This window comes from Enoplosus armatus, chromosome 19 (genome assembly GCF_043641665.1).
Source record: "Enoplosus armatus isolate fEnoArm2 chromosome 19, fEnoArm2.hap1, whole genome shotgun sequence".
NCBI lineage: Eukaryota > Metazoa > Chordata > Actinopteri > Centrarchiformes > Enoplosidae > Enoplosus > Enoplosus armatus.
Genome location: NC_092198.1, coordinates 19,466,997 through 19,479,345, shown reverse-complemented (window position 1 = coordinate 19,479,345; position 12,349 = coordinate 19,466,997). Strand labels below are relative to the sequence as shown.

Below are 12,349 nucleotides of genomic sequence, written 5' to 3'. Positions count from 1 at the left end.
GAATGTTTGCTCTGGCAGAAAAAGCTGCTTTTGATGTGAGAGGATCCACATTTTTGTGCCTGTGTTTGTAGCAGCGGGTTTATAGCAAGCATGGCTTTTGCTTTTTTGGGAGTTTGTCGTGTCGAGTGTCCTGTTACTGTGAACCCATCAATCTGACAAAGCTGGCAGAGAGCGCGAGACGCTCTACAGGCATGTTTCTGCTTCATGTTTGTGCTGCGGGAGCCAATATTAAAAGTATTAAAAGTCGTTTTTCCAGCAGGTTTAAGAGACCTAAGGTTTCTATTTCTCAGCCTGGCACTGTTTCGTTTTGCTTTTGCTCGCTGACTTCACCAACTTGTCCCTCTCAAAATTGCACTTCCATTCACGGGAAAATAGTCCTGTTTCCAGAGACCCGCAATTGGCAAAGCATTCGTCTCCGTGCGCACATAATGTCCAACCCAACACAGAGTATCGCAGGACATAAAATCTAAATTATTACGGGGCTGCACTGTACATATTTTATTTACTTTCCCCTTGTTTGTTATTACCTCACTGTTTATGCAAGCTCACACCACTGTAGGCAAGACAACTGCCGCTCGCACCGAGTTTAACCCGTTTATCTTTGTCGCTAAAATACTGAGGTGCCATTTCGCAAATAGTAACTAGAACCCATCAACAAGGAGCATCTAAAATGATATTCATGGAGGGTTGGCAGCGACATCTGTGGCTTTTTTAATTCGCCGATATGGAATGCCTTTGGGAAATGACTCATGGAGCGAGGAACGAGGGCCCTGAATATTCAAATGAACCTCGCTCTGAGTTGGCGGACAGCAGATTCTCAGCGTTTGACAGGGCGCCCATGCTGTTTTTGTGGGAACACACACACACACAAAAAACAAAAAAAACAAAACAAAAGTGTTACAGTTCATTAATGACAGGATCTTTGTGAGCGGAAGGATAAAAATAAAGTCGTTCACGGTGTATTTCGCTGTGTTATCCGCTAAAAAAAAGCCTCACTGTTTCTATTGTGAGTCTGTCAGCCACCTGGCCCGCCACCCCCCCCCACCGCACGTACCTGTCTCTCAGCCCTGTTTCCTCGTCAGATCATCCGTTGGCCATGTTGGCGCTTTTGCTTTACAACCTTGCGCCATGTTTGCGCCTGTGAAACACAGCTCTCACAGTACATCGCAATTAATATGACAATGTGCTGATTACATACGCTTAAAGAGGTGGGAGGTTGTGGGTGAATGTGGGAGTGATCCTACCAGATCTTCAGGATTTCATTTAAATCCCGTAACAGGAGCTAAGGGGCGCTCTAGCTGCGAGAGTCACAGTATGAAAAAGTGAGTTTTAAAAGCCACTAATGCCTCTCATTCATTAGTATTGATCATTGGTCTTTTTGTGCCGCGGGTCAGTAAAAACCATACCTTTTATTCCTTTAATTAAAGGGAGCACATTAATTACACCTAATCGCAGTGACTCCTATAATTACAAATTGACTGTAATGGCGTTACGTCCCCCCCCCCTCTCTCTCCTCTCCGCGCTGTTCGTGTGCGGAGGCCCGGTTGTTCAATCTTCATTCCATTACCGGGCGGTCAATATTTGTTATTTTGCTGGTGGGTTTATTTAAAAAAAGAAGGTGAAACTGATGAGCAAGAGCGGGAGAGACAGGAGGGATAAACACACAAAGACGTGAACTGAGACTGTGGCCTTCGGGGCAGGGGGGGGGGCCTCTGGCAGGCTGATCCAGCTGCTCCAGCAACAGGTCTTAATCCTGACCCCCGAGGACAACTTAAAGACCCCAGTTGGAGGAACTGAGGCGTCTAAAAGGGAAGTATGTGTGTCTCATATGTATTCAGGTGCTAGGCTGTTGAGTTGAGTTAAAACCCAAGAGCAGAAGCTTAATGCCTGCACATCGACTTTGAAACAGGTGTAACTCCTTCTCTTCTTCAGGCTGCTGCATTGTGATGATCTTCCCTTTGCTCAAAGCAGAGACGTAGGCATATTCCACCTTCTCAGAGTCCGACCACGAGAAATTTTAGGGATGTTTAGGGTTTTAAAATTCGGCTTGATATGTAAAGCCCAAGATTACCTCAAAAATGTAATACGTCTACAGTCACGCTAGTAGCTCTGTGAATCTGGACTCAGGCTTGAGCTAAATGCTAATACGCGCGCAACGAGAACGTTACCATGCTGACTTTTTTTTTTTTTTGTAGCACCTCAGTTTAGCGTGTCAGCACGCTGACATGAGCTTAACTAAACACAGAGAACAGCCGAGGCCGACGGGAATATCGTTAGATCTGCAGGTATGTGGTCATAAACCAAAGTCTTAGCCACGCTTCTTGATCCATTGAGCAGATGTCAAGATATTTCGCAGGGCCGGGTGCCACAGATTCAATCACATACATATATATTTTTTATTTCTAAAGACCATTGCTGTCTTATCGTTTTTCTTTTTAGCTTTTTATTGGTTTTAATTTGGATTCCCTCCTTTGATTTTGTGTGTTCGGTGTGTTAACAGCACCTGTGCTTACTGCTGCCGAGAGTTTCTAAACCGAAATGTCTTTTTTTAATTCAGTTTCACTGACGGATGAGAATGATCGATGAGATGAGTTTTGATGTGTTTAATTTTTTGCCACGCTTCAAGCCAGATCTCCCCACGTGTGACAATAAAGTCTGAACTAAAATCAGTCATGAGGATTCATCCTCTAGGGGGCCGCGGACGTCTGCACACGGATTGTCGAGGTACCTCAGTCTGGACCGGAGCAACCCCCTGGAGAGGTGAACGAACCTTTTACCTCTCATACATGAACTCATATTAATATGCGCGTATCCTCGGGAGCGTAGACTTGTCGCGGTAAAACAATTCTCCCTCTGGAAGTGTGCCGGTGAAAAGAAAGAGAGCGAGAGTCTGAGAAATGAGATAAGTAAGAGGAAAGATGATACGCAAACCAATAAGCCGTCAATTGCTCCGTGCACACTCTCTCTGCTGCTATGTGTAGCTTTTTTTTTTATTTTTTTTTTGGTAGCGGGAAGTCGGGGAGCTGAATTAGGTTATGCGAATGCGTTTGTGTAGCGGGGATTTGGGCAAACTTTATTATTCCCCGGATGCTGCTGCCTGCGAACTGCGAAACAGATAACGGGCAGACAATCTGAATGTACCTCCCATCCACCCAAACGCACATAGAGCACACATACACAAATCATCCCTCTAATGCCTCCACTCTGGATAATTGAGTTCCCCCCCCCCCCCCCCTGCGCGGCTGACAGAAATATAAACACCCCGTCGCCATTAAAAGCCCTCCGTGAAGAAGCTTTTTTTTTACACTTTATTTCCCTGCTTATCAGCTGAGGCTGTGACAGAAGAGAAAATACAAGAAGAAAAAAAAAAAAGGATGGTCAATTTGGTGGTCGTGCTGAGGGGAATGTACAGCGGCTCTTGTGTATGTTTGCATCAGGAGGAGGAAGAAGTGGGGGAGGAGAGGAGGAAGATAACAAGGGAGGAGCGCGGGTTTGTTAGAGCAGTCAGTTCGGTTTACAGGGAAATAATGAAGACTGCCGATTTCATAAGTGCTGCGTGACTCAGAGGTGATATATTCTTTCCCCCACATTTGTACTCGAGGAGTTGCCAGAAACACATCATAAGGACGCTGCTTCCTGACCTCCATTCTGCCTGAGGCATTAATACAATTACGGCGTCCAAGTCGGAGAAGGGATTTGGAATTGTGATGTATGGCTGATCCAAATCGACCTTGACTGTGGAAATGGAAAAGGATTAGCGTTGAAGAACATTTTCTTGGCACCTTCAGGAGTGTCGTATGTTGCGTCTGCGCATGCATATTTTGACATTATGAAAGAGGGAACACAGCGCTGTCGGTGTAGCTGCTCGGTACAGAAGCTGTCTGCTGTCAGCGCGGGTGAGTAACGCCGGCGATGACTCACTGTCAGTCCAACTTAGACTCCCGACGGGACCCGATTGGATTAAAATGTCACGGGCGGCTTCTCCTGAGGAGCTCCTCTAACTTGGCAGGGGAGCTGACGTGAACGCCGCTCATTTGGAATGCAGCCGCTCTTTGCATACAATCACGGGGCAGTTCTGCAGAACGCAACTAACTTAACTAACTTAGGAACCTCGTGGCTTGAGCATTCAGGGGCGCTGAAGGTTGCAGGTTTCCAGGTTGCGCTTTGCAGTCATTATGCTGGATCAATATGCATTTGAGAATGATATACTGAGGTAAACAATCTACGCTCAGGGACACTGAGGGAGGCTTCGCTTCCAGGATCAATGTGGCCATTGTTATACACCAGATCGCTGTCCGTGGTGCTGACTCTGTCTCGCTCTGATGTTAATCAGCCAGGCCGACTCTGAGCTGTGTGCGCCGCAAAGTCCCAACGATCCGATTGCTCGGTGTGTCCACAGTCTGTCAGGCTGTTTGTAGTGATTTCTGATCGCACTTTTACTGGATCCTGCCAGAAATATTGGCAGATGGCAGCACGACTTTTTGACAAGAGCTCTACTCTCATTGGCCAGCTTGACGTATGGGCCGATATTATCTTACTGCTGTAGATGTAGCTTATCGGCTCATACGGTGGCTGATGAATAACAAGCAGCACAGCAACGCATATATAAGATATGTCTGAGGTCATTTAGAAACAGGGGCCGTTACACTGTTGGGCCACTGATAATTTAAACTGTACATGTTTTGGTTAAATTCACAAATTTTTCATTATCAGCATTGGTCTCAAGAGTCCAGTTTCGACTGGGTTCCATTTTTGACCACCAGTGGAGCTCTGGAGCCATGTTTTTTTTGTTTGTATCCCTCTACTAACACATGCACGAGGACGCTTGGACAGTTGGTGGCAGTAAAACGCCAAGGAACATAGCGAAGAAGACTGCTAGCTAGCAAATGTGGATGTAAACAATTCAGGTTTTAAAACGATTCAGCTTCACAAATGTTTACACGTGTGTGTGTGTGTTTGCATGTGTGTGTGTGTGTGTGTTCGCCACCGCCCACCTTCAGGTCCCTCTGCCTGGCGTGCTCCATGTCCTGCAAGGAGCAGCAGTGGACCTCCTGCAGGCGCTGCTGTCGCCGCTGGTGCTCCGTCTGCAGCTCGTCCAGCTGCATCCTCAGGTGCTCCCTCTCCTGGCTGAACTGGTGCTGCAGCTGCTGCAGCGACGACTGCGACTGGGACAGCTGCATCTCCAGACTCTGCTTCAACAGGGAGATCTGGAGAGGAGCGGACGAAACAATAAATCTTGGACGGGGGAGGGAGGCCTTTAAAGGGACAGTTAAAGAAGCTGCTGCGTCTACATCTTTGCACACACGCACTTGGCGGAAAGGAAAGCGAGGCGATGGTGCAGGAGGAGAATTAAAGGGAAAGTTTAAGGCGGTCTCTAGGGAGCAGCGTCTTTATGCAGCAGAATAACAGAGAAGGGCAAAGAGGGGGTGGCAATCAATTGGGCTTAAACACAGGTTGCCATATTAAGATGTGTGTAATTCTTTAAAGCCTTGTAAATAAATTGTTTGCGGTTCACTGCAGTGCAAAACAAACTCGGGCTAATGCTGCAGCGCCGTGACTGTAGCACTGGAATTCATTGTTGGGAGGAAGCAGCATGATTCACCCAATTAGCCTGTCTAGACAACTTAAGATAATGAATACTCGAGCAAGTGTAGAGATAAAAAAAGAACAACCTTGTACAAACTGCTTTGACAATACTGTACTTAGCTGTGGCCATGCCAACAAAGCAAATCTGATAATGAAGCTCAACAGGAGACCGATACGGAACACAGAAGAGGCGCATCCATTATTTGGGGGCGACTTGTGATGCGCTACAGAAAGGTCAACCAGCGAAGATCCCACTCGTCAACACTTGTCGGCAGGATGCAAAGTCGCTCTTGCCCCCGGGGTGATAACCTTGTCTGCTGCTGCTGCTGCTGCTGCTGCTGCTGTTAAAGTCCTTCGGAGCGAACCGGCAGGAAGGAAGCTGAGACCAATCCTTTAACTGTGAGCGCAGGTGAGAGCCGGCTGGGGAGCCCTCCACATGATTCCTTTCTCAGCGCTCGGTTGGAATAAACGCCCGATCAACTGGCACATACGTGGATACGTGATTCTCGGTGTTGCTCACGCGGCGGCTCCCCAAAATTGGGAAGTGATATTGTGACTAAGGCATGAGTCACACACCGTGTCATCAGGTTGGACGGCTTTATGCATTAAAACAAGCGTATGCTTTTATATATCCTGTATTCTGACACTATTATCGCCGTGTCTACTTGCTGACACAACTGGGTTTCTGGTGTGGTGTGGGTGGTGACTATTGTCGTTACATTATATTGTTATGACAACCGGGCGTCATGTGAAGGGGGTAAGACGTCCGGAGTGAGAGTCGGCAGTGCTGCTTCTGGGATGTTTTAAACCTATGTGACTTATTATTATTTTCCCTGTCTACCCGGAGGCGGCGCTGTAAAGCACAACACAGTGACATAACGTCACTTCATTTGACCCCTCTGAAGGTATCCTGACTCTAGCTAGAGGTGCTAACTTTGGGCATCACCTCTCATACTTCATTACATAAAGAGTCAATTACACCGCTGGTACGCGCACATTTGTATAGTTGCACTTTTGCGAAGCATCTCACGCGTGGGCAAAAGTTAAGTCATGTTTCTGTGTCAGTTGCATCCACCCACCCATCAAGGCATCATCTGTTCAAATACATGCCGCTAGGAAAGAGCCTGCCCCCGCCGTTTGATTCCCGAGGAGTCGGTGCGGATCTATCAGGAAGATCGGCCGCGGCTCTGATTTGACATTCGAGTAAATAAATGTGGTGTCAGCCGGCTGCGAGGTGCGAAAGCGGGCGCATTAATCGCCGGATGGGAGCTGATGGACGGCGGGGGGGCAGGGGGGGGGGGGGGCGTGACGACGACCACGCGGCATGCAGAAATGAACATTAATAAAGCCATCGACACTGCATGTGTGCGTCTGTCAGTCACGCTACATTAATATTACCAGGCGGGTCATTAGCAACTGCAGCCTCATGCGGCATCAAACAGTGAATGTGTGAGTGAGTCCGTCCGCCGGTGCCAGGGAGAAATAAGTCAGTCCTGAGGTCTTATAGGGGCAACATAAGCTTTGAAGGGAGGGCCGTTGCTCTTATTGCCTTTCCCATCCTCGTTCTCCCTCCCCATCGATTTCTTTTTTACTACTGGTATAATTACAACCATTCCACTACAAGCTGGGGGCATCTGGCATTTTGTGTTCCGAGAGATCTGCAGCCCAAGTTGGAGATTAAAACCGTCTTTGACCAGTAAACGCACTTAAAGTCCGCTACATCCAGGACTGGTGATCTCTCATCTTTGATCTTGCGCATTATATCTTCATGTCATGGCTTTGTAAAGGGGATACAAACACCAAAAAAACACTACACATCGTGGTGTAATTGTACACCTCTCCATATAGTCAAGAGACGCTGTACCGTACCTGTAAACAGATCTTTTGGCAATAGCAGTACCTGTTCCAGCAGGTCCTCCACTTTCCTCTGCCAGCTCTCCCGGGCGCTGCTCATCTCCTGCTCCTTGCTTTGAGCCTGCTGAGCCAGCGCTGAGGCCTTGTCCTCCTCGTGGTCCTCTCTCAGCTCCTCGCGGAGCTTCTTACACTCCTGCCTGCAACGCAACGCGACACACAAGGTATTTATTTAGATTCGGGTTTTCACGCCGTTGTCCAGCGTGATTCAAACTACGCGCGGCCAAAAGCAAAGGTTCCTTTTACTCTTGAATAATCAACACCACAAACTAAAAATGGAATTGGATACCGTAAAATGAGGGCAAGACCTGAAGGATTTGAGTAAGTTTCAAGCCTCTGCAAGTTGATTTTTATACTATGCTGGTATGAACTATATGAGCAATACACGGTCCTATATCATACCTCAACGCCGCGTTTACTGAGTGACCATCACTCTTTAACGCTGCTGCTAACAGCTCTTTGCCAGGCGCTGTGTGTGTGTGTGTGTGTGTGTGTGCGCGCGTGCTGCCAATGTAATAGCTGCGTGGGAGTTGAAATGGCAGCTGTTAAATGAAGTATCGCGGCAAACAGATTTTTTTGTCACTTTGAGAGCCAGAAAGTGTCAGACTGAAGGCGGGCTCGGGCTCACACACACACGGAGACAAATGCACACACACACACACACACACACACTAACAGTGCACACACCAGACAGTCACGTTCATCATGCAGCACGCTCTGACACGTGTCATCATTCATGTCCTCGTTCAGTATAAAGCAGCAGGCAGTCACAGACGTCAAGGCACGCATGCGCTCTCTCTCTCTTTTCACACACACACACACACACACACACACACACACACACACACACGCGCGCAGGCCTTGGGCTTCAAAGAGCTTCCTAATAAGCGTCGTTCTATAGCATCTGCTGGGCAGGAAGAGAGACGAGGGCAGATGGAGACAGGTAAAGGGGAGAGGCAGCGGGTGAACGGGGGGGGTTGAAGGAACTGTCAAAGATGGCAGAAACATCCTGATAAAATGTGGGAAAATTGGATTCCACTGCCTGTGCTCTGGGACATGAGGCACACGTGCTCATTTAAGGTGTGTATCTGGTGTGTGTGAGTATGTATATGGACTTGGCTGAGTTTCTAAGCCCATTACTACTACTACTACTACTACTACTACCTGGCAATGGCGCGTCTTTAGCGTATCTGCATTGCATGAAAGCGTTTACAAAAACACATGAAGTTGCAAGACCAACCTCCTTGTTGACTCCACTGTCAGTTGTTGATGATGGAGCTTTTTAAGAGACCGTTTGAGTTCAAAGTTACAATGTTCCGATAAAAGCTTTTCTCAAACACTCGGGTGGGATTGCAACTACTGTACGTGCTAATGAGGGTAATTAAACACGAGCTGTCCTTCTGATATTTACCCCGTCAATGTCAAATCACAGGCGGACGCACGGAGGTTAGAGGCATATTCCCGAGACGCGAATATCACCGTGGACAAAACCTGCTGGAGGCTTCTTCTTATATAAACTCTGAAATTCAAGCTGCCTGAAGGCTCAGCTCGTACCAGGCGGGAAAGTCCAGGCGGGAAAGTCCAGGCTTCGCCTTGAAGGGTAGCTTGAGTACGGTAGCTCTCCTGGCGGACTTGGATTTCAACATCCATGAGAAAGGGCCAAAGAACTGTTTACGATGTGATCTCCCGCTCATAAGACCCTCTCGGGCTGTAGCAACCTAGCGAAGACAAGCGTGTAATTGCATTGTTTTACATCCCACGGGGTCACACGGGGTTTAATTGAAGCGTTTGTTCAGACTTTTGTTGTGGATTTGTAGCAGATTTGCACAAATTGTGTCGTGGCTGCCAGCGCAATGTTGAGTTAAACTGGCGCTGCTGACAGACGTCACAATGACTTCAGCCATGTTAGAGAGAGGCTGTACTTGAGCTAAATGCTAACGCCGCCATGTGCAATGTAGTAGGTACAATGTTTACTGTGTTCACCATTTTAGTTTAACTTGTTAGCGTGCCAACATGCTAAGATTAAAACATTAAAGAACATTTTTTAAACAACAGACTCACGAAGCACTTTAAAGTCGACATGAATATACAGCATCTTGCAAACGGCAGTTAAACAGCATTAAGAGTCTTCAGCCATGCTAACAGCTCTGTGAGGTCTCCACTTATACACGGCCAGTGCTTTGAGCTAAACGCTAACATGCTCACAATAACAGCTAACCTGCTGGTGTTCAGCAGATAATGTTTACCATGCATGTTAGCGTTCTAACGTTTGCTAATTAGCACAGCCGGGACTGATGGGAATATTGCTAGTCTTCCAGGTATTTGGTCATAAACGTAAAGTATTGGACAAATGAAAGGTTTGACCTGGTGATGCCGCTACACGAATGGTTGAAACCCACATGTTGACCTCATGGTGGCGCTAGAGGAAAAGTCAGGGGACGACCAACGTCATAAGTTGTCATCCTCTGGGGAGCAAGAGTCTCTGCGTTGAGATATTTCAGTTTGGACCAAAGTGGTCCGACCGGTCATCAATGCAATCCCAAGAGCCGCGGTACATTTACCGGTACGCAGCAACTGAGAGGCGAGACCGAGACCAAGAGGCAAAAATATCTAAGTACCTAACATGCTCTGCAATATCTCCGGCACGACCAGGACAAACTAGCATGGTCCCGCCTGCGCTTTAGTCTGCTGACCCGCCGAACCGCCTCTAGTTCATTTGGTAATCCCGAGAGCTCCTTCCATGATTACGCTATCGCAGAGAAACCGTCTGTTTCCACTGCGAAACAGGGATTAAAGCCAGCCTCCTTAATTCAGACGGCTCGCTAACCACGGTGTACTCACCCCAAACCCGCCAAATGAATGGATGTTCTCCTGAGAATAAAAGAGCCCCGCGCAGAGAGACGAGGGAAGGTGAACGAAAGGTAATGAAGAGGAGGCCGAGAGGGCGGGGAAGAGCGACGGATAGACACGGGCTTTGATGCAGCCACTTTTAGTCATTAATGTCATTGCTGTCGCCGCGTGTAATACCGTTTCCTTTTGTGCTCGTCGCTTTTTTTATTCAAGACGCTTCCAAACCGCTTAAATACTGGATGTTACGCGCCCCCTTTTCCTACTGCTTGAAACGGTGGAGGTATAAAGCACACAAGCAGGTGAAATCAGCCGGATTCACGCGACGAGTGAAGTACGCCCCTGGTAGGAGGAAGTTTTGTGTTCGCAAATATTTGGGTGAACAAAACAGCTTCGTACTTCTAGGGAGGTATAAAAAGGGGAAAATAAAAACCTGTCTGGAGAGAGAGGGCTGCTGACAGATTTAGGTTGTGATGATTCCCGAGATAGGAGGGGGAATAGCTCGAGGTTCCTAAACTGCTTCCTGGTGTTTTTAACGTCAATTCTTTCATAATTTGATGTCACCTGACACTTACCGGCCCTTTTTTATTGAGCTTTTCAGAACTCCCTCGTTAAACTTGGAAAGGAGAGAATCGCGAGGCCAGTGTCAACCACTAAAAACCTTTTTGTACACGTCTGGGTCCTGATCTGAGGCTCGGCAGAAGACTTCAAGATTATGTTTACAGGTTTAGTCAGACCAGAAGACTGACGCGAGGTGCTGCGACTGTTACAAAACACGTGTGATTTGATATCTAGCCTCTGCATAGATCTCTGGCTTTAATCAAATTGAAATGACCTTTTTTTTTTTTTTACTTTAACAGGTGAAACGGTGAATTTGAGAAAAGAAGCGACCTGATTTAAGCTCATCCACAAAGGTACGATACGATTTGATGACGCAAAGTGTTACGAGACGCTATTACTCTCAGAGAACGGGAGCACGAAGGAGAACAAAGGATGAGGGTGAAGTGATGCGAGGCGCGTGGAGCGGGGCAATAAAAAGTATTGCCGTGAAGAGTGAGGAAAGGCTGGAAAAATGTGAGACAATATCAAGTGTGACCTTTACCAAGAGCTGGGGCATTAACAGATTAGACGAACTGGCAGGTTGAGAGTGAGCAACCGCTGGAGACGAGATACAAAGACGTCACCAGGAAGCGGGAGAGGCAGCCCACGACTTTCATTTTCGTTGAATTTTTAAACTTAACATAACATCCAAACGCCTTGACGCGGGTCCTTTTAGTTCGCTCATCAGAGAATCGTGATCAAGATGTGTACTGAATGCGATACCGTACAACTGAAAAACGATCTCGTCAGCTAAGTGATGGGGACAAATGATGTTTCCAAATGATCTCGGGCATGTTTTTTGGCACCTCTGTGCTGCAATTTCTTGTTCCTTATCGGCTGACAGATGTGCTGATATACCTAAACATCAGCCGATACATCAGCCTGATCAATTTCTTGTTCGTAATCCAAGAAACAAGAAAACATTATAACCCACTTCTACACCAGCATCGCAACCGCAGTTCCCTTTTTTGTCTGTTTGGAGGAGAAATATTAGTCAAGAGGCCTCAGTGAGACACTCTGTACATCAGAAAGCGCTCTGGCTTGGTTTAAAGAAAATCAATTCTTTAAACCAATCACAGCTGTCGCTGAGCCCAGGATGCAGCAGGATGTGCCGTTGCAAAATAGCGTCTTGGATAGTAACTGACTAACTTGATCCCCGGTGTGATGCAAGAGGTCATCATTCATTCAGAGAGTCTAAGAGCTCAGTCAGGAGTAGTACAGCGCATAATGTAACTTAAGTAGGTCTACACATTAAAATGAGCAAACCAATGTAAAAATGTTTGGCTACAGAGTAGTTCTGCTTTAAAAACAATGCATCACACTGTATATGTAATATTGGTACATAGGGTTGTCATTGTGGATCTCTCAGACGGCCTCTCTTCATCTCCGGAGGTGAAGTTACAGT

General features: G+C 47.1%; 1 protein-coding gene across 1 annotated transcript in view; it reads right to left on the bottom strand.

Moving 5' to 3' along the window:
* fam184ab (family with sequence similarity 184 member Ab) overlaps nucleotides 1-12,349 on the bottom strand; it is a 61,212-nt gene that overhangs the window by 30,130 nt on the left and 18,733 nt on the right. Inside the window, exons 8-9 of the mRNA XM_070926360.1 lie at nucleotides 7,487-7,637; nucleotides 4,995-5,207 (exon numbers count right to left, since the gene is read on the bottom strand). Of these exons, the coding sequence (XP_070782461.1) occupies nucleotides 4,995-5,207; nucleotides 7,487-7,637 (364 nt within the window). The remainder of the gene's footprint in view (nucleotides 1-4,994; nucleotides 5,208-7,486; nucleotides 7,638-12,349) is intronic.